This window comes from Pangasianodon hypophthalmus, chromosome 29, assembly GCF_027358585.1.
Source record: "Pangasianodon hypophthalmus isolate fPanHyp1 chromosome 29, fPanHyp1.pri, whole genome shotgun sequence".
In the NCBI taxonomy this organism is placed as follows: domain Eukaryota; kingdom Metazoa; phylum Chordata; class Actinopteri; order Siluriformes; family Pangasiidae; genus Pangasianodon; species Pangasianodon hypophthalmus.
This window is the reverse complement of record NC_069738.1, coordinates 15,742,537-15,764,263: the sequence shown is the minus strand read 5'-3', so window position 1 is coordinate 15,764,263 and position 21,727 is coordinate 15,742,537. Positions and strand designations below refer to the sequence as shown.

At 44.6% G+C, this 21,727-nt stretch overlaps 1 protein-coding gene across 2 annotated transcripts in view; it reads right to left on the bottom strand.

Annotated features, from left to right (window-relative positions):
• Nucleotides 1–21,727, bottom strand: part of erf (Ets2 repressor factor) — a 34,778-nt gene that overhangs the window by 6,063 nt on the left and 6,988 nt on the right. For both annotated transcript variants that reach the window (XM_026928458.3, XM_053231305.1), the window contains exon 2: nucleotides 3,887–4,121. In XM_026928458.3, coding sequence (XP_026784259.1) covers nucleotides 3,887–4,121 — 235 coding nt within the window. The remainder of the gene's footprint in view (nucleotides 1–3,886; nucleotides 4,122–21,727) is intronic.

Here is a 21,727-nt window from a genome sequence, read left to right as displayed (position 1 = left end):
GCGCACACACGCACGCGCACACACGCGCGCACACACGCGCGCACACACGCACACACACACGCACACACACGCACACACACGCACACACACGCACACACGCACGCGCACACACGCACGCGCACACACGCACGCGCACACACACACACACACACACACACTCCTGCATTCAGGCAGCATTTCCCGGCTGATTCGATCTGGGCTGAAGAAATCTCAGCAGTGATTGGGAAGTGTATGGCTGCAGATATGAGAGTGGAACTGCATGCAGGTTGTTGGACTCTTCAAAAGTAGAACGAGATGATAACAGATCAACCAAAACTGCACTGGGCAAATGACATGGACTAATGATCTACTCATCACTCTCAGTAAACACGTCCCTTAAAAGCATGTTCCTCACTAGACAAGGCTGCATGAGCCAAATCTTCAAGCAAGGCACCATCCCAATCAATCTTTAAATGTGCATTTTATACAGTTTTACTTTTTTTTTACCTGTTACCTGTCTGCATCTAGTTATGAGCACCAAAGACAGCAGTTACTCTGCCGATGATGCTGACAGTGAGTGGGATGGAAGCTCTGCGTAATCAGTTCACCCGTGATTACACTTTTTTCAACAAGGGTTTCCACTGGTGCAATTCTAAATATATTCACACACAAGGATAACTTCATAAATCACAATGCACAAAATTACACTATATGTCCAAAAGTATGTGGACACCTAACCATATGTGCTTCTTCCCCAAACCTGTTCCAGCATGACAATGCCCCTGTGCACAAAGCGAGCTCCATGAAGACATGGTGTGTGAAGGTTGGAGTGGAAGAACTCGAGTGTCCTGCACAGAGCCCTGACCTCAACCCCACTGAACACCTTTGGGATGAACTGGAACACCGACTGAACCCCAGACCTCCTCGACATCCCAACATCAGCGCCTGACCTCACTAATGCTCTTGTAGCTGAATGAACACAAATCCCCACAGCCACGCTCCAACATCTAGTGGAAAGCTTCCCAGAAGAGTGGAGCTTATTATAACAGCAAACACACGGGGAATAAATCTGGAATGAGACGTTCAACAAGCACATATGGGTGTGATGATCAGGGGTGCTAGAGAAGTCTATTAAGTTTACTGAGATCTGGTCTTTAATCTAAAGAGGCACGGTCTGCATTATATTTTGGTTTGTATAAAACCTGATTAAGACTTGTAACCCTGAAGATCTCAATTTTAGAATTTACACCGATAAGAGAGTAATAAAGCCGACGGTCACTTGGGTCGTGGAGTTGATGTGTGTATGAATTTGAAGCGTGCTTTAGATAAGGATCATCATTTGTCAGATATGTTTTTCTTCAACAGTCAGAAGAAGAAAGAAAGAAGCTTAAGATAAAGATTTATAAAGAAAAGGACTATCACAGGAAGTGTGTAAAGTTGATGTGAAGAGGAGTATGCATGTGTAAATGTGTGTGTGTGTGTGTGTGTGTGTGTGTGTGTGGTCGCACTGTTGCTCATTCCTCTGTGAAACTTCACACACTCCAACATCACGTAAAAGAAATTTCTACCCCATAGCTGTATTTTTTTTTTAATGGGGGGGATATGGGGGGTTTAAGCACTCGTCTATTGAGTGGTTGACGTGATATAGATTATTACTGGATGGCAACGACGGGTTCAATGAGTTTGAGTGGGCATTTGCCGTTGCCGTGGAGACAAACGCAAAGACATGACTAACACATAGACAGACAGAAGGACTGAAGCACAGAGGGAGAACAGCAAATGAAGAAAAGCAACAAAACCAGAGGAAAAAGAAAGAATGAGCTGAAGAATGATGAAAAAGCACATAGTTTTGTTCTAAAGAGGAACACTTTCACTCATTAAAAATATATAAATAAATAAAATGTGTACAAGAGGCTGATGAAATGTGTGAGAATCAGACTTTGATCAAAGAGAGAAAAAATCTTCCTTTTTCCTTCAAGTTATGAGATCCATCATGTGTAACCCTGACGCTGGGTGAAGTGCTGGGCTTTAGGTCAGCGCCGGCGGAACATGCGAGAGACTTAATGATTAAATGAATGAATATAAAGCAGTTCACAAGTCACTTGTTGAAAGTCTGAGTCAAGTCTCAAGTCGTGCACTTCACTTAACACTGGAAATCTTTAGCTGCTGGTGTTAAGGAGAAACACTTTCTTTCCAGGAAACGCACTTCGATGCACGGTGTAGAGCACACAGCCTTCTTCCTGTTAAACGTCAAACTATACGCACTGTATGTTCCACTGATCTACACACTATATCATCTGCCCAGTTTGGGTGAGTCGGACCCACTGCAGCCTCAGATCCCTGTTCCTGACTGACAGGACAGGAACCTGATATGCTCTTCTGTAGCCCATTCGCCTCAGGGTTCGAAGTCCCGTGCGCTCAAATCAGAAACCGGTGTTATGCTGTTAACGTGCTTCTCACGAAAATGCTGTGAAGAAATATGCGTCTACCTTTTCCTACGCGTGCGGTTTTTGAGCTGTAGTTGGTTTGCGAATTCTGCATAACAATTACACGAGTTGAAATAAACATTTAAACTTAATCAAGCCCACACTACTGCTGAAAAAGTAACTCTCTCTTAGCCAAAGAGTCTAAATAAACAATAAAATAACCAAATAAACAATAAACAACCAAACAATAAACAACCAAAAACACACGTTTCTCCCAAGCATGCTGTTTTTCCACGAGTGAATACATTAGCGCACTGGAGTACCGGTTCCTAGGTTCCACAGCAAGCAGGAGCTGGAAGATTCCCTCAGATCTTTAACAGCTGGTGTTCGGGAGCACTTCGGCTTGGTGGTGCGTTATGACGCCGAGGGCCAGTGAGTGGTGGACCGAAACATCACAGTGTGCCAAATCCGCCAAAATGTGTACAATATACCCACACTAATACAACAAACATACGACTACACAGCGCGCGCGCACACACACACACACACACACACACACACACACACACACACACACACACGCTGCATTCAGGCAGCCTTCCTCGCCGATTCATCCCCGGCTAAAGAAATCACTGCTGCGACGGGAGAGTTCATATTCAGTGGTGGAGAGCGCAGGATTCAAAAACACATCTAGCGCTACAGAGAGCTACGTGACTCTGAGAGCACGACTAGCTAAGGGCAGAATAAGAGAAGCGCTGTGGTGCAGACACACGCCCCGACCCCCAGATCTAGGAAGTGGTTCTATATTTCTTCCACTGTGCTCCTGGGAACACTGAAAGCTGAAATGGTTTTATGGCCCACACAGAGCTGTGTCTCGACACAATATGATCACAGAGGTCTACAGATAGCTCCTGGACTTCAGGGCTTGGGTTCTGGTCTGACAGCACTGTGACTTATGGGAACTTCTGCACAGGTGAGTGTTTTTCCAAATCATGTCCAATCACATGAATTTACTAGAGATGGACTTCAAGTTCCAGAAACATCAAGATAATCAGTCAGCACCTGAACTCAAACTCAGAAGTTTGGATTTAGCCAAGGACCTGAACGTTTTTCTAAATTTGATATTTCAGTCTTTGACTTTTAATAGATTTGCAAAAAAAAAAAAAAACTGTGTAGCTCTCTATTTATTTGTCTGCATCTTGTGGTGGAATATTTATTTATTTATTCAGGAGTCTAGCTGTGTTCATGTTCAGCATTTAAAAGCTCAATCCTAAAGAACAGTCTTATTCTGATTTAAATACATTTGGAGAAATACAAGTGAATACAGGCCTGTAATGTACACCATAGAAGAAAAAGACATATTTGTTGATTTGAAACAAACTGCTAAACAAACAATAACACTACTGTGTTTGTAATTTTGCTACATCAGTGTGATTTCAGTATGGACAGAACACATCAGAACAGAGACACTTCGTCCTCACCTGAGTGCTCGGCTCAGCTTGTCGTAGTTCATCTGAGGTTTGCACTTACGGGCACCCCACAGTCGAGCCACCTCGTCCGGGTCCTTGATGACAAACTCACCGTAGTCGCCCTGCCAGGCAATGACATCGTGGTACTCCTCCTTCCTCAGCAGCTCCAGGATGAAATGCCAGAGCTGGATCTGTCTGGAGCCCGGGCTCGACTCCGGCTTGTACGCCCATTCTGGGAAGGCAAACCCTGCACAGCACAGACATGGAAATAATTAAACTGACAGTTTCTGTGAAGACCACTGGCACTTCAAACCCTGGTTTACCTACTAAAGGATGAAAAGATGGGAAACTTGGTACGATTAATAAAAATAACTAAATCCTAAATATCCCCAAAACATTTATAGAAGCAATACCAAATACTTCCACTTCCTGTTTTATTTCAGCTTTTCTTTACTGTGAATACACTTCTGACTAAAACCTACATTTAGCAGAATTATTTTATTCTTATGAGTACCGAACACAGCGTCCTTGAGGCAGCAGTCAAAACAGAACTGGGCCCGTATTACACAGCGCTTCATAAGAGTGTAACGTTCACGCGTTATCAACTGGACAGACTCAACAGTTACTGAGTGGAAGGTCATACCCTGGGGACTAACTGCATTATCTGCCTTTGTACCATATGTAGTCTGGAAAGGAAACGTAATAGATTTCTTTCTCACAGTAAAATACATTGAGTATATACAGTATGAACACCACCAGTGCAGCACAGGAACACAGGAAAGTCTCTAAACCAGCCAGCTATTAACATCAACAGCACAAAAGCTGCAATGGAACATTCAAGATTCTGTATAAATGTTTAATATTATAAATATCACCATCCCTGCATGAGTGACTGTGATAAAAAGCGGCTTGATTTCAATTCCAGAAACTTGCATTCCACTAAAATGTTTCAGTCTCGAGGTTTAGTGTTCCTGGCTTGGCCTAAACCAGACGTATTCAAACTTTTTCCACATGAGCCCCACTTCCCAGGGCTTTTTTTTTTTTTTTGACTATTTTCACCCAAAATATTTCAGTGGCTTCCCTAATAAATACAGTTATCTGATGTGAACTATGTACTTAATAACTGATCGTTAAGTCGGACATACACTATACGGCCACAAGTATGTGGACACCTGAGTAATGAACATCCCATTCCAAAGCCACAGGCACTAATATGGAGCTGTTCGCCGTGTGTTTGCTGTTATAATGAGCTCCACTCTTCTGGGAAGCTTTCCACTAGATGTTGGAGCGTGGCTGTGGGGATTTGTGTTCATTCAGCTACAAGAGCATTAGTGAGGTCAGGCGCTGATGTTGGGATGTCGAGGAGGTCTGGGGTTCAGTCGGTGTTCCAGTTCATCCCAAAGGTGTTCAGTGGGGTTGAGGTCAGGGCTCTGTGCAGGACACTCCAGTTCTTCCACTCCAACCTTCACACACCATGTCTTCATGGAGCTCGCTTTGTGCACAGGGGCATTGTCATGCTGGAACAGGTTTCAGTCTCTTAGTTCCAGTGAAGGGAAACTGTAAAGCTACAGCACACAGAGACGTTCTATACAATTGTGTGTTTTAAACTCTGTGGTAACAGTTTGGAGAAGAAGCACATATGGGTGTGATGGTCAGGGGTGCACATACTTTTGGCCATACAGTACACATTGATGGTTTTTATTTCACATTAACTAACTAAATGGCAATTTTTTTTCCCACTCACGCTTTACATCCAGTCTGTCGTATTTCAGCGAGTTTGTTCCAGAAGCCCTCAATCTAGACTTATTCCCTTTAATTATTAAACATTAAACAGTTAATCTCACTCTCAAAAACAAAAAGAGCCAGAAATGGAAATTCTCCTCCAGATCAAAACAGATCAAAATCAGAGTGTGCTGTTGCTCTTTCTGCTGCCAGGGGCTCATGCGGAAATGCAGCTGAGATACACTCAGAGTGACGGGACTGAGGGCCTGATGCGACGCTTGCGGTTTGCCTCTGGCGTGATTCCAGGCTTAGAAAGATTCTCTGCTAAACGGGGATTTCAGAAACTATTATTCATCACTTTGCCATTGGCCCACATTCTGAACAGTTTAAGAAGTGTAAGAAGTGATGCATCAACTCACTAGAAAGCACGACAGACATGCGTTATATTTATATCTGGATAAATGTGCTGAGAAGGACTTGGATGATGTGGAAAATCTAAAGGCAAGTTTTAAAACTAATGTCACAGTGACTCTTTCCCCTCCACTCCTGAAAAAATACACTGTAGGAAATCATGATTCAGTCTTACCCCTTGATCCTATCTCATAGCTCACAGCACGCCTATCTGGAGCGCAAGACAAAGTTCCCACACTTGCAGGAACAAGCCGTCGCAGCAGACAGTACGGTTTACAGATCGAGTGTCTGTCTGCAGGCAGCTTTCAGCTTATAAAGCCCACGGCAGTGTGAGCTGGCTAACAGAAAACAGATCTGTGTTACCACTAGAGCTAAACTACTGCCAAAACCCACACACGTGCTGCAGGACAAAATGGCAGTATGTTGGGTTTATGGAAAATACTCACAGAAACACAACAATGATTTCTGTTAAAGATTTGCAGCATTCAGTACTGTAAGCTGTATGTCCTGGGCACTCAATAAAGCCCAACCAGTGACATACGACAAAAAGCTACACAGTCCCCTCCAAAAGTATTGGAACAGCAAGGCCAAGGATTGGACAAGCCCAGGTGTCTTTTACAGCGCTGTAGTGCCGAGTGTGACTCCGGCCTTTCCGCTGTGTTACCAGTGTATTTTCTATAAGACTGAGTCAAATAAAAACCTTATTTTTAGAAATTTGCATTGTTTATTGAAAACCGTTGACACAAACTCACGCTTTTTATTCCTCCGTCACTAGGTGGTGGAGGCGCTGTATGTCCAGAGCGAGTGGTTGAGCGTTTGTAAGATTTACATGGAATTATCATTATGACCAGCAGATGATTAAATTTTGGAATTGATCCAAACACAGTCAAGGTCACAGCAAGGTCAAATGAATGAAATAGTCTTTCTTCCATCGCTTCCTTCCTGTTAGAAGTATATTTTAATGGTATTTATGTAAATTAGTAACAAGACGGTCTAGACTTCGTGGCAGTGGAGACATCTCTGTTCTACATAATCTTCACTTGGTTTAATGTAAGTGTTCCAGCACTTAATGAGTGTCAGGATTCCACTGATACACCATCTGCTGCACTTCTCCATCCGACTGAAAGGTCTTTCCACCCTGTGCCTGCTTTAGGAGTCCATAAACATGGAAGCCTCTCGTTTTGACCTGACTGAGGAGGCTTGATGATTCCTGAGGAGATCTGAAAATGTGGTACAGTCTGTTTCTCTAATTTATCTCACACTTTTAAGGTCTTCATTTGACTCATTCTCATATTAACTGCTTTTGCTGCAAAACTTTCTGAAAACAAACCTGTCAAATATGCAGTTAGGACAAGTTTCCCTGCTAAAGTACATTTTATTTGCGTGCCGTGATCAAGAGAAAGGTCACACCACACAGATGGAGCTCATACATGGTGAGCTGAGTGTGTGTGTGGGACCAGAGCTCGAACATGTGAGTGGGAACAGCGCTGACTCATGGCGTAAGAGTGAGCGTTTGTCATTCAGACACCATAAGTAATGCACCTTTTCACTCTACTCTCATCCTTTTCTCTCTCCTCTTATTTGCTCCGTTGCTCTCACGCCATCTCCTAGCAACAAGACACTTCAGCTCTATAAATAAACATATATGTGAAAAAGGCCAAAAAAATCTCAATTCTATTAGTCCAGAAGAAAAACAACTAATGAACTTTAACTACAAGAACACCAGATCTTAGACACTTCAGTAGAGACCCAAAAGATGCCACGAGCGGTCAGATTCTGAAGTTCAGTCGCCGTCTGCAGGTTATGGAACTAATTGAAACGACAGATAATTATAAACCAGAGCAACTTTAACTCAGGGCTTCAGCTGCAGAATGCCAGTTAGCAGAAATTCAAATCAATTTCATCTGTATAGCAATTATAACAATAGATACTGTCCCAAAGAACAAGCCGGAGGTGACAGTGGCGAGGAAAACTCCCTGAGACGACATGAAGAAACCTTGAGAGGAACCAGACGCAAAAGAGAATCCTCCTCCTCACCTGGGCCACACCGGATAGTGCGATTATAAATCATTTCAGTGTCCAGGTGTGGAAGAGTAAAGACACAGCACTGAGTGTGTTTACAGGATGTTCAGTGTGAGCAGATTGCGAATAAGAGTCCTGGAATGAGCACAGAACAGTCTTCATGATTACAGCAGCAGCTCTTTTGTAAAAGATGAGATTATCCACTGAATACTGATGAGTCTTGGGTAGTTTTAGGAAGTGCAAGTTTTTGTGGTATTTATTTGGGACCATCTCCAGCAGGAGAAATGACTGAAACTGATCTTAGCTACCTGTATGCACAGATAAGCCAGAGCAGTCTGACCGCTCACAGGTAACGCGAATAACGCTGATTATCTCAGAAAGCCACATGTCAAAGACTGGGATATCTTAGACGATAAGTGAACAGTTGGTTCTCGTAGTCGGTGTGTTGGATGCGGGAGAAATGGGCAGGCATGAAGAACTGAGTGACTTTGACAAGAGATGGCTGTAGAAAGCTGGGGTGATGTATAAAAGGAAACTGGAAAGATGAAGGTGAAAGAAAAGAAAGAAGAAATGTACACATCAGCCTGCAGAGTCTGTGAGTCTGTTAAAGGCTTGTAATTCTGAGCTGAAACATGCAGGGAAATAGTTTGTATAGTTTTATTTAAAAAGGGTTTTTTCCTCCCACAAAACAATGGTTTGAAAATTATCAGTATCCCTACAATTAGTATTTTTCTGCCATCTGCCCAGTTTTTGGCTGAAATTCCTGATACCTAGTCATCAGTCTTCACAACCATCAGCGATGGAGGAGCCTTCTTCCATGCAACTCTACCAAACAGCTTGTTAAAGAACATGGAGTTTAACACCTGATTTAGAAATCAGCTAGTGTGTGTAATTCTAAAACTTGGACTGATTGGGCTCTTTTTCACCTCCTTCACCATCCTCCTCCTCACTGTGTGATCATGAGTCCCAGTTCCTGACACATGAAACTTTTTCTTCTGGTGCTATATTTTACCTGATGCGAGTTCATAAAGACGTCATGTAGTTAACATTTCAAGGGCTTGTGTAAGCACTGAAATCTGATTTTCAAGAACTTCACAAAAGACACGTATTTCAAAATACATAAAATGTATGAGTGTTTGAAGGGACGTAAACTAAAGCTGCTAACTTTCTATCGATTAACATCAATAACCAGCTCTGAAATTGGAATAGGACGTTTCTAGGACTAACACAAACTGTTCAGCTGCATGCATGATTAGGCGATAACATTTATTATACGTTATTATACTGAATATATATAAATATAAATATAAATCTATCGTTAAGAAAGAGATTGAAGGAGAACTCAGATGGGATTACTCTACACTGTCTCTGGGTGATTTTGGGATTCGGGGTTAATCACTGAATCACACTTAACACTAACGCTTTTTTAATTATGTTATGTTATAGGTCGTGGAGGACGTATGTGCAGGTCTTGAGTTTGAATCTGGCTTGTGCTTTAGGGCTCAGAATCAGTTCTCAGACTTTCAGGTTAAACAGCAAGTCGTGTTCCAGCTGGCAGAAATGTGACATGAGTCTACGGTGAAGGAGCGAAAACACTACTACTGAAAATATACAAAAAAAAAAAGGGAGAATGAATTTCTGCATTTTCGTCTGAGGAGGTCTGACTCACTGCGCAGCGGCCGCACAATGCTGCGTGGAGGAGAACGGTGCAGTCACCAGGCTGCTGTCGGTCTGACCATGGCCGCTTAGGATCATTTATGAGCTGCTATGTAACTGGTTCAGATTTCAGTCGGCTTAAAAGTGGTTATTAGAACAGACAGAAACAGATCGCTTCGTCATTGAAGTGCGTAAAACGAGAATTCACACTCGCTTTTCATTTCAGCACTTTTAACCACTTCAAGGACCTGTTTGTAGGTTTATATGTGAGCAACCGCATATTTATACCTCAGGGAAACAGGACATGGCTAAAAACAATGTTATATATAATGTACGCTTTTCAAAAATGATCACTGGTCTGCATTCATTAAAATACTCTGTATGGTTGTCAGTAATTTTGGTGCATGATTTTACTATTCTAATGAGAATGAGGTTTTTGTTAAAGATAAACAGAGACACCTACTAGGCTTGTGAGATATAACGATTTTATCGTCCCTGCACGATATTACCAGATCTGACATCCTTTACGCATTCTGTGTTGCAGCTCCGCAGTTTAACAGCAGGGTAACAGCAGGGGACGCTAACGCGACTCACAGAAGAGCGGTCTTTATCTCCCTAATAAAACAGATCACTATTCGACACACTGACGGCGCCGGGAAGCCACGCCCTCTTCCCCATCTCACACACTCTAGACTCATCATCACTGAAATAAAATCTATTAGTGTGTGTTCGACTTCGCTAACATTACACACCTAAATATAAAACACAGTTAACTATACACATCTATAAAAATCAATATTTCAATCTCATAAAAAATCAATATCTCACCTAATGTTAAGTGGAAAATTCAAATAAACTGTGTGTAATGTTTATTTATACAATTATTTTTATGAAAGGGTGCCAGTAAATCTGGAAGGCACTGTAAATAACGTTTACGTCTCTGGTGAGGGCTTTGAGGACTGTCTGTACAAGTCAACATTCTGAAACAATGCAGCGCACCTCGACACACTGCAGCTGAGAAACACACACACACACACGCACACACACACACACACACACACACGCACACACACGGCTGAAGAGCAATAACAGGTACGGCCCCTGAGGTCTGAGCTCTCTGCTGGGACTGCTGCTTCTCAGATACTTACAGCCACCAAAGGGTATAGACTTGAGAGACCACCTGAAAAACACACACACACACACACACACACACACACACACACACACACACACACACACACACCCCTCTCCTAACATAAACACCCTGACACAATCCTTACATGATACAAATGTACAAACGCGAGTGAGATTCAGGCTCCCGAGTGGCGCAACAGAACAGCGCTAGCCTGGAGATCACGGGTTCAAATCCTGATGAAGTCGCAGCCATCCCTGACCAGGAGTCTCAGTGTGGGAGGGGCATACTCTCTCGCCCCTGTCAATCACAGCAACACTAGCCAATCAGGAGTGTCTGAGAGCTCATGTATGTGGAACAGGTTTAAGAGCTGTGCGTCTTCCCGCACACCAGTCACTGTTTCTAACCATCACGTCACTGAGGAAAAACCGGCTGCTGTTTGTTTGTTCTGAAGCAGGAGGAGTTTGTACGAGGTCGCGGTTAAGTGACCGGCACTGATCAGAGGTGTTTCACCAACTTAAAGCTCTTCAATGTGGGAACATTTCACTTCCTCAAAACATGATTTCGTCTTTATACACAACGTCTGGACTTCTCCATCAGTGAGAGTCAGTTAAAGGCTCTCGTTAATCTCTTCGCTGTAATCGAGTAATCGACAAAACAGCTGCAGTGAATTTCACTGTTCACTTAGATTTAAAAACGCACATTTAATGGAAAAGGCAGAGCAGGTCATGAGAGAGAAGAACCTCCTCCACAGTGTGTGAACCCTTCACACTACACTGCTCAAGTCACGATGTAACTTCCTCTTTCATGGGAGTAATAGTTTAATTTGTGGTGCAGCGGAAGCGTGATGTCCTGCTTGAATATTACCCGCTGTATATTACGATGAGTTGTCCTTCCTGATCTGGTGTTCCAGCTGTGTCGCACATCTGTCCTGCTCTATCAGTAATCATTATCTCGTGATACTTTGACCAAACGGTCAGTGCTTTGTTTGACAGCTCGATGGGTTGAAAATGATTGAACATGGTCTCGAAGCGTGTCGTGAAGCGTGTTGTGCGCTGTGTGTGTGTTTGGCAGCGAGTAGCTTGTAAGCACTTAAAATACCTTTTTGTTCATAAATACTACATTATTCAATTTTCTTAACATCTCTTTAACATCCATCCTGCTTTCGGTTCACATCCCAAAGCTCAGGGGTCGATTCCACACGCGACTCGCCTCGCGCTCACACGGCAGGCAGAACGCATTCAGCATGGAGCGCTTCAGGCAGCGAGACAGGCAGCAGATATTTATTTTTAATTTCTCAGAACGGAACAAATCAGGGCGTGAAACGCAGGTAAGAAAAGTGCAGAACCAGTGAAAATGTACAGAACACCGTCACCTTGTGTACCGTCAGACTTCTGTACTAGTGTTAGTTAGTATTAGTTAGTATTTAGTTAGTATTAGTACTTAAGTACATGCATAAAACAGGACTCCACTATTCCCCCTTATTCACTGTAACCAATGAGCATTGACGTTGTATCATATGAGTCACTGCTCAAAACCCGCCGGTGACGCATTACACACTGTGTGTGTGTGTGTGTGTGTGTGTGTGTGTGTGTGTGTGTGTGTGTGTGTGTGGACCGAATCTCTCCCACAAAAAGGCTTCTAAATGTCTATTGGCAGAAGAAGAAACATAAAAATTAATGGTTAATATTGATGTTTGGTTTTAACTTTGGGAGGACGCACTGTGCTCTTGGCACGCTGATATGATTAATGTTTTATAAAAAAAAATAGGTATTTTTGCTCAGGATTTCAACTGCTGCAGTACAAATGTGCTGTTAATCAGTAACCCAAATGCAGACATCTGAGCTAACACAGCCTGCTGCAGTAACACAACAGCTTCATAAATATACACGTGGCTCCTAACAGAATCACGATCTCAATTACAAGCCAAAAACAGGATTCCTATGATTCAAGACTCCTGAAGCTCGAACTCTAACAGCACTACTTTGTCTTGATGACTATTTTATGAGAGAAGACAAAGACAACACACTTCTGTGCTTGAATCGAGAGCGAGACAGTGAGAAAGGCTGAGAACAAGTGAAGCAGGAAAAGATATGTGGAGGTTAGGAGGAGAACATCAAAGAGAGAGGAAGTCAGCTGCAGGTGCCAGATGCCAAGCTTCAGGCCTCAAAATATCCGTATGTTACACCGCCACATAACTCTGTGTGTGTGTGTGTGTGTGTGTGTGTGTGTGTGTGTGTCTCAGTACAGTCTGGAGCATGGGCTCCCAAACTTTTGGGCAAACGACCCCGAGCAGGCATTAGGAATTTTCTGTAACCCCAGCCTTGACCACGCTGCATTACTTTGAAATTGCAGATGTATAATTTAGTGAAACATTTGAACATTTTATTATGTTAGTAACATATACGCGTGCAACATAAGGGACTAAAAACCGAAGGAATATTCCTTACACTGAGTCACCCGTCTACTGGGAAGTGTTGTGTTGTTATATGAAAAATCCCTGCCGCTGTGGTGTGATGCGTCCCGGCGGAAAGCAGGAGTCTGGTCTACACTGGATGCGTGGTGCAGAAGCAGCAGAAACGCGAGCGGCGTTAGTCTCACACTCACCTCAACTCACATTCTATAGAGACAAAACATCCGTCTGTCAAGCGTCCAAGTCAAACTGAAATGTTCAGCGAATTCACGCACAGTGGCAAACACGCTGATGAACTCCTTCATTTAAACCTTTCCTCCGTCATCGTGACTGCTGTCATGAGCCGCATCTCAAATTAAAAACTGCACCAGAGAGTCTTAAAATTCAAACACTAACTGTAAAAGGAAAACCAGCTAGTGTTAGTACTCGTCTAGAATAGTACACAAGTCTGTGATTTGAGACACAGCACTAGCTTGTACAGCGGCGGGAGACAGACGGGGCCATCTGTCCATTTTTAGTAAAGCAGGACGGCGAAGCGACTGAAACGTACACCATTAACTTAAACACGGCTTGTCTGAACGTCACCCTCTGACATTTTAAAATATTAGCACAAAATCCGTCTTCCATATTTCTAATTTTAATTTGTAAAAAAAAAAATTGAAACAAAAGAGGAGATTATGATTTTCTCTCGTGACCCCATCTGTAAATGGAGCAGCCCGTGGTTTGGGAAGCCCCGATCGAGACTAAGCTGATTAACACTGCTGCAGTATTCAGCTTTCAGCCGAAAGAGAACAGTACAAACCCTCTGACCTAAAGATTAGCTCAGCATACGGCGAGCCGGGAAAAATCAATATCACACAAACCTAATCTACACAGAACCTGTACCTTCAGTGTACACAGATTTAGTGTAGACGTGTGTGTGCGCGTGTGTGTGTGTGTGTGTGTGTGTGTGTGCGTGTGTTATTGGTGAGCAGTTCTACCTTGCATTGAGAATGATCATGGAGGCTGCACTACACTAGTCAATAGGCTTGGGATGATTGATATCAGGAATCGCTGATAGATTTCAACTTCCACGTTAGCCATAAATCAGACGATTTAAAACACTGCAGCTTTAAGATCAACAAAGTAAATAAAGTGCTGAATTTTGTCATGTGTTTCGTTTTAGCCTGATTTGTATCCTGTACGATCTTTAATAAGCTGCTGTCTGACTTTAGCAGAGCAGCTAATCATCTTTCTCGGATGAAGCTCAGCTTCTCGTGTCTGTGCTGCTGAACAGATAAAGCCCTGAATTTCTTCGCTCTTAAAACATGAGAGGTTTAAGTTAAGAAAGTGAAAGAGTGTTGTGCATCAGTGCGACTTCACTGTACAACAATTCAGTAAGTATCTCCGCTGCTGTTCACCACAGAGCACCTGCACGTGTAGTTCATATCATTTTATTTACATTTTAGGACTTCAGGTCTGCAGCATTCTTGACCTTGTTAACGCTTAATTAACCCAAAAAAACAGAATGAACACTAAAGCTAGTGATCGCAGCCACAGTTATGTGTACGCCTGGCCACGCCCCCTTCACGCCCCGCCTCAGGAGGCACAGGCAATACTATCCTCCATGACGGCATATTACACACCATCTCACAAACCACATTTATTCCAGTTAACATCTTTATATAATCCTGCGCTCAGTGAGAAAACGTGAGAATGTTTTCAGATAATAAAATCTCACAACGTTATATTCTGCAAAGTAAAAGCAGTGACTCTGAACGGGCCGCTCACCGCCGCACGACAGCAGGAGGTTAATGAGAGGAGAGTAAAGCTCTAATGGTTTAATGGTTTATTAATCCCGCTGCTTCTGTTGAGCAGCGTCGTTTTGGAAACTAGCTAGAGGCGAGAAGCAGCAGCGCTGTGAAGACAGACCACAATCATCCCTGATGTTTCTACTCTGAGAGCAACGAGCACTATTTTACTGAGGCATTATTATGCTGCAGAAACTTTTTTGGTTAGCTGTGGTGCAGGCAGAAAGGAGAAAGATTACGATGCACTGAGCCTGACATTGCTGATTAAATGTATGCTGCTAAACGCAGGCATAATGTTGGTCCATGCTCACACAAGCCATCTGATTCTCAGGGAAAAAAGCCAGATGATCTGCTGAGCACTACAGAGCGAAACAGACTGGCACGTGGACTACTTCATGTTTTCACAGGGGCAGACTACACAGAGCTGACAGGAACAAGAATTAGTTGATGGTGTTTGCCAGCAACGAAGGCTATGTGCTAGTCATAACACCAACCATGTGTTGCTTGATCTAATGTGCTTAAGATCAAACAGAAAAACTGTTTAGAAAAATTTAACCCTGTATGAGACACCTGAGGCCATGTTGCATTAGTTATTAGTTAGGCAGGTCACACTGTGACACAGTTACCGATCCAGTGTCTAAAATAAAGCAAGTGTTATCCGTGTAAGACTTCAGCAGATGCGTCTCTGCAAGCTCAACATCTAGGAGCTGTTATTTTCACATCTTTGTGTCAACACAGGCAAGACCGAAATGCCTGTTCCCGGCAAAAGGCGGTGAAGACCGTGCTCCAGATGTCCGGGACGCCACAGTGCAACAGCCAACTCTGCCCAGACAGAAACCAGACGCATCACAGGGGAGTTCCTTTTAGGGCTGTGATTAAATCAGCCATAGATGGTCAGGCAGGGCGCGTTTCTGGGCCAATTTTCCTGCTATGTGAAGACTGCTAAGCATGAGGAGCAGCCAAGCGACTCCACCAACAGGCCCGTGCAGGTCTCCAGCATGCTCACCAACAGGACAGCCACGTTAACCTTGTCCTTTCCACATACAATACACAAGTAGGGTCTAGTTTACTTCATTCACACGCCACCAACAACTGAAAGCAAGTCATACACTGCTGCACATTCGCTTCACGGACATCCCCAGAGGCTCGCTTCATACAGGGCTAGAGATCGGGACACTCCTGGGCTCATTACAGTTCAGAATGCATTTACGTATGAAACATACGGATCAAAGCAACTTGTGGGAAATGAAGAACCCTGAGCCAAACATCAGATTTTGCCGTAGCAATGCTGAAGTCTTTGTTCACGTGTGGCATCATCATCAATCCTGCTGCTGAGCAAAACACATCAGCTGAGACAGAGTGCAGCATCTCCTTCATATCTCCTGATCCTGCTAATATCTTATCAGGTCTGGGGCTCTCCTTCCTCTTCCCTGCTCTAAATAAGACAGAAGCACATCGTCGAGATTCATCAACCTTGGGGTGGCAACTTAAAACCGAAAACAAGTGTTTTACCCAAGTGTAGGATCTCAGGTTTCTTAGAGAAGAGATATGGTTAGTCTTACGGTGTTCAGATGCAAAGGAATGAAGAATTAAGAAGAACTTGCAAAGTATTACACTCTCAGCAATAAATATCTTGTAGAGGAACTTTAAGCAAGGCGGAGAACACGGCACTAGCGCTAGCTCGGCCCGGGCGTCTCCGCTGGAGGGCAGGTGGAGGTCAGCCAGTGTGAACCCAGCTCAGGTCAGACTTAACTTCTACTTCTCGCTGCTGTACGCTCATTCTGAGCATCTAATTTTAAATGGCATTGCCCTGCCTAGATCAGATTATACTAGGCTAGATGAACAAACAGCGTGTCTCCTCTCCAGACACGCTCAAAACAGCAGCATTTACTGTAGTCCCGCAGCCGACAGCCAAAACGGTTTGGTGAGCAATAAACATGCTTCACATATAATCTCCTGTCCTGGCCATGCTTCACTTTTAAACCAGATCTAAAAGTACTAACGTAACTAGCTTTTTCTCCCTTTGCAAGTTCTTTACGTACTTTAGGTTCTTGTCTCCCTGTGTATTGCATTCAATTACATTCTAACTCAGAACAGCTATTTATATTTTAATTCATATTTTGGTTATGAATGGAGCTCCTTATACTTTTTATCCGAGGTATTTCAGAACAGCTTTTTATACTCGGTAATAAAACTAGGGATGCGTCGGCATAATTTTTTCCCCGACCAGTATGAGTTTTTGGAGCTCTGGCAGGAGAAAGAGCTGCAGCGAATTGTAGGTGAATTTTACATTTCCTATATTTTTTTTTGTTTTGAGAGAGATATTAACTGTATGATGGAATAAGTCCAGAGCTAGGAGCGAGGTCGTTTCGCGGCGTATCCGAGTGTGAAGTGACCGTTAGCGTTAATCAGGAGGTCACTGAACACTGAATCCCTCGCTGACTGATAGCGGCTGTATGTCAAGAACCACACGCTGTGTAAGAGCTGTTATTTTCACTCACGCAGCGTCACCTAGTCTGCGTCTGCTGCTCGCGATGAACAAGTCATGAGGTTTTATCGTTTTATCAGGTGACGTGTATTGTAGGACGATGCTGTAGTTTCTCCTCTCGATATCGTCACAGAGCTCAGTTTGCAGTCTGCTCTGCTTCGATCGCCGTCACTAACTGTGAAATACTGTATGTTATTTCATGTCGCCTGTTCATTAGCGAAACACACACTAGCTTCACGTCACACGGTGTTGCCTGGGAGCGGCTGGTATGAGTACGAGTAAATGAGACTGGTATTGGAGTGACGCCGGTATCGGTATCGATCCCTGATCAACAGGGGGACATCACAGTAGACTGGCGTACTAAGTGTTGTTCTGCATCCTGAGTGTGAGGGGTTTGTGTGTTTTTACATGCTGGCTAACAGCAGCGTGTCTCATCAGACCCCGAGCAGGGGCCAGGAGATGGTGATCTGGGCCCGGGGCAATCGCCTCCGTGTGTCTGTCCTGCCTTTCTGCAATTTACATCTCTGCGTTTCTTAATCATCTACACGTGCAAGTAAAAATAATCAATGTAGGTGCATTATTTTCAAAGTTGATAAGCAAATCAAGATTCAAAAAATGAAAAGCAAGCAGAAAGGCTAAAGAATGTAAATGAAGCAGAGAGAATCTGTGGAAAAGAGGAGAGAAAGGAGGGGAGTGAATGTGTAAGAACAGGAGAAAGCAATAGACTGTCTCTATTTTGAAGTTCTGTGTTGTGGTTAGGTCTCAAGTCTCCATCTTTACTTTCATTTTGCTCCAGACGCACGCGCGCACACACACACACACACCACAGACGGCGTGCTGACGACACATGTGCTGGCTCCAGCTGTGGGATTAGAACACTGTCTCCACAGGCAGAGAAACGCGACCAATCCCATGCTCTTTAAACGCAACTTTTATTTCTGGGCTTTTCCTGAAACACCAGCCTCCTCGAATCACACACAGCTCTCTGCCATGTCAACATCAGACCGGATACAAACCACAGGTGAGGGTGCAAAGCTACCTTAAGCGCTGATCGACTTCAAAGCACTTGAGTGAGCAGGTCTGGAAATCACCTAGAGGCCCAGAAAGACGTGGCAGCTCTTACGTGACAATTTAATAGATTTATTTCCACTGAGCTACGTGAGCGGTTCCACTGCGCTGCGTCGGAAATCCAGCCACGGGCTGAGAGAGCTCTCCTTAACGTACAGACCTCTGAGTCAGATCAGGAAGAACTATAGTAGCCGCACGGCACTGAAGCACACACTGTAGTCAAAACGCACACTCTTCTAATGTTTCAAACGCCACACGTGCAGGTCTGGTGAGTCCAAGCCGCACTGCGCCAACACTGGAGCTGCCTTCGAAAATAAATTAGACCAGCAAAAATAAGAAGGAGCACGTCAAAGTGGCGTCACCACAAAGATGGCAACTTAAGAGACGGAGACGGGCCCAAGTGTGTGTGTGTGTGTGTGTGTGTGTGTGTGTGTGTGTGTGTGTGTGTAATGCAACGCAGACACAAGCCATTAAAGTGGAATGTGGAGGAGTCAACACCCCAATAAACTGTGTGTGAGCTTGTGTTAAGCGCTACGTTGTATAAACCCACTTTTCTTCTCTTCATTACAACCAAATGAACACCAAATGAACCATGGAACAAAAAGGCAGGGTGATGAAATGATTTAAGAGACAAATGGTGTCACCACAATCATCTGATCTTTAGTGCTAGCTAAACTTATTCACTTATATTCTTTATACTCTAGAAACTATACCGTTTTAACTGCTTAAATATATAAATCTAAGGCTTCAAATATTCATCTCTCTTTTCATATTCGGGTTAAAACTGAAACCTGAACGTGTATGATGCTGTTGTTGTTGTTGTTGTTGTTGTTGTTGTTAACTCTATCACTATGCTCTGGAAAGCACTGAAAAGAAAAAAAACAGAGTTGCTGGAAACATTCACCAATTACAGCAATAAAACTTTCTATTTTCTGTTTAAAGTTACTGAGTAAGCAAGCAAGTGTTGTCTTTCCCGAACTGAGACACTGTTATTTAGGCTACAGTCAATAACATTATCACCGGGTTTATTTAAGTTTTTAGGTTTGATCCATTCGCAGGAGACGCCAAGAGATTCTACGATAAAGCTGGAAGCACTCACATTCCTACTGCTCGTCAACATGGCGTCCTTTAAGAATCAGAATCAGCTTTATTCGCCAAGCAGCATTGTATTATAATGATTTTCCGACGATTTGCTTTTAATAACAATAGACTGCGCATTTAATGAGCAGGTGTTCCTATTAAACTGGTCAGTCGGTATGCATCACCTCGCAGTTAAACATATCAAAGAAAAAAATCCCACGCAGACTCAAATAATATTTTATTTGCGACACGCAGCTCACAGCTGAAACGCTCTCCGCCGACTCGGTTCATGAGCAAACAGTGCCACATGAAGGACTTTACCAGGACCGTGGCGTCACCGCGCTCCACGCCTCCGGAGCTCCGCGCTCCTCGCCTCCGGAGCTCCGCGCTCCTCGCCTCCGGAGCTCCGCGCTCCACGCCTCCGGAGCTCCGCGCTCCACGCCTCCGGAGCTCCGCGCTCCTCGCCTCCGGAGCTCCGCGCTCACACGCCTCCGGAGCTCCGCGCTCACACGCCTCCGGAGCTCCGCGCTCACACGCCTCCGGAGCTCCGCGCTCCACGCCTCCGGAGCTCCGCGCTCCACGCCTCCGGAGCTCCGCGCTCCTCGCCTCCGGAGCTCCGCGCTCACACACCTCCAGAGCTCCGCGCTCACACACCTCCGGAGCTCCGCGCTCCTCGCCTCCAGAGCTCCTCGCTCCTCGCCTCGGGAGCTCCGCGCTCCTCGCCTCGGGAGCTCCGCACTCCTCGCCTCGGGAGCTCCGCGCTCACACACTTCCCTCAGCCTGTACTAACGCACTAACTAGCTGAGCTTATGCTACATCGCATTACTCTAACCTCAGGGACAACGCTAGCTACCGCTTTTAAACCAAGCAAATTACACCCCATGCAACTAAAACACAGGACTGGTTCACCTCTCACCTCTCACCTCTCACCACACACACACACACACACACACACACACACAGCCGGGTTAAACACGGGTCCTGAAACCTCCACTAACATTTAACACTTTTTCAAAAAGCAAGACCACGCCATGTCTAACGGCTCAAGGCCGTAACTCGTAATCTCCGAGAAGAAAAATGAAAACGACCCCTCAGCTCGGAATTCCCACTCGGGGAGATCAGACGTCAGATCAGCAGTAAACACAGCAGCACTTCTTCCCTTCAGACACGCGATACTGCACACACACGCATCAACACACACACACACACACCAACACACACACACACACGCATCAACACACACACACACGCATCAACACACACACGCGCGCGCGCATCAACACACACACGCGCATCAACACACACACGCGCATCAACACACACACACGCGCGCATCAACACACACACACGCGCATCAACACACACACACGCGCATCAACACACACACACACGCATCAACACACACACACACACACGCATCAACACACACACACGCATCAACACACACACACGCATCAACACACACACACGCATCAACACACACACACGCATCAACACACACACACACACACGCATCAACACACACACGCGCATCAACACACACGCGCATCAACACACGCGCGCATCAACACACACGCGCGCATCAACACACACACACACACGCATCAACACACACGCATCAACACACACACACGCATCAACACACACACACGCATCAACACACACACACGCATCAACACACACACACACACACGCATCAACACACACGCATCAGCTTTACACACACACACACGCATCAACACACGCATCAACACACGCACGCATCAGCTTTACACACACGCATCAGCTTTACACACATGCATCAACACACACGCATCAGCTTTACACACACGCATCAACACACGCATCAACACACACGCATCAGCTTTACACACACATCAACACACACGCATCAGCTTTACACACACGCATCAGCTTTACACACACGCATCAGCTTTACACACACGCATCAGCTTTACAGACACAGGCGCATCAACACACACCTGTAACACTGACGCTAAACTTCTCTGCTCTCAACCAGCCTTGAGTTGCGCTTGGAACCAATCACTGCTCGCCACTGCTCCCCACGACC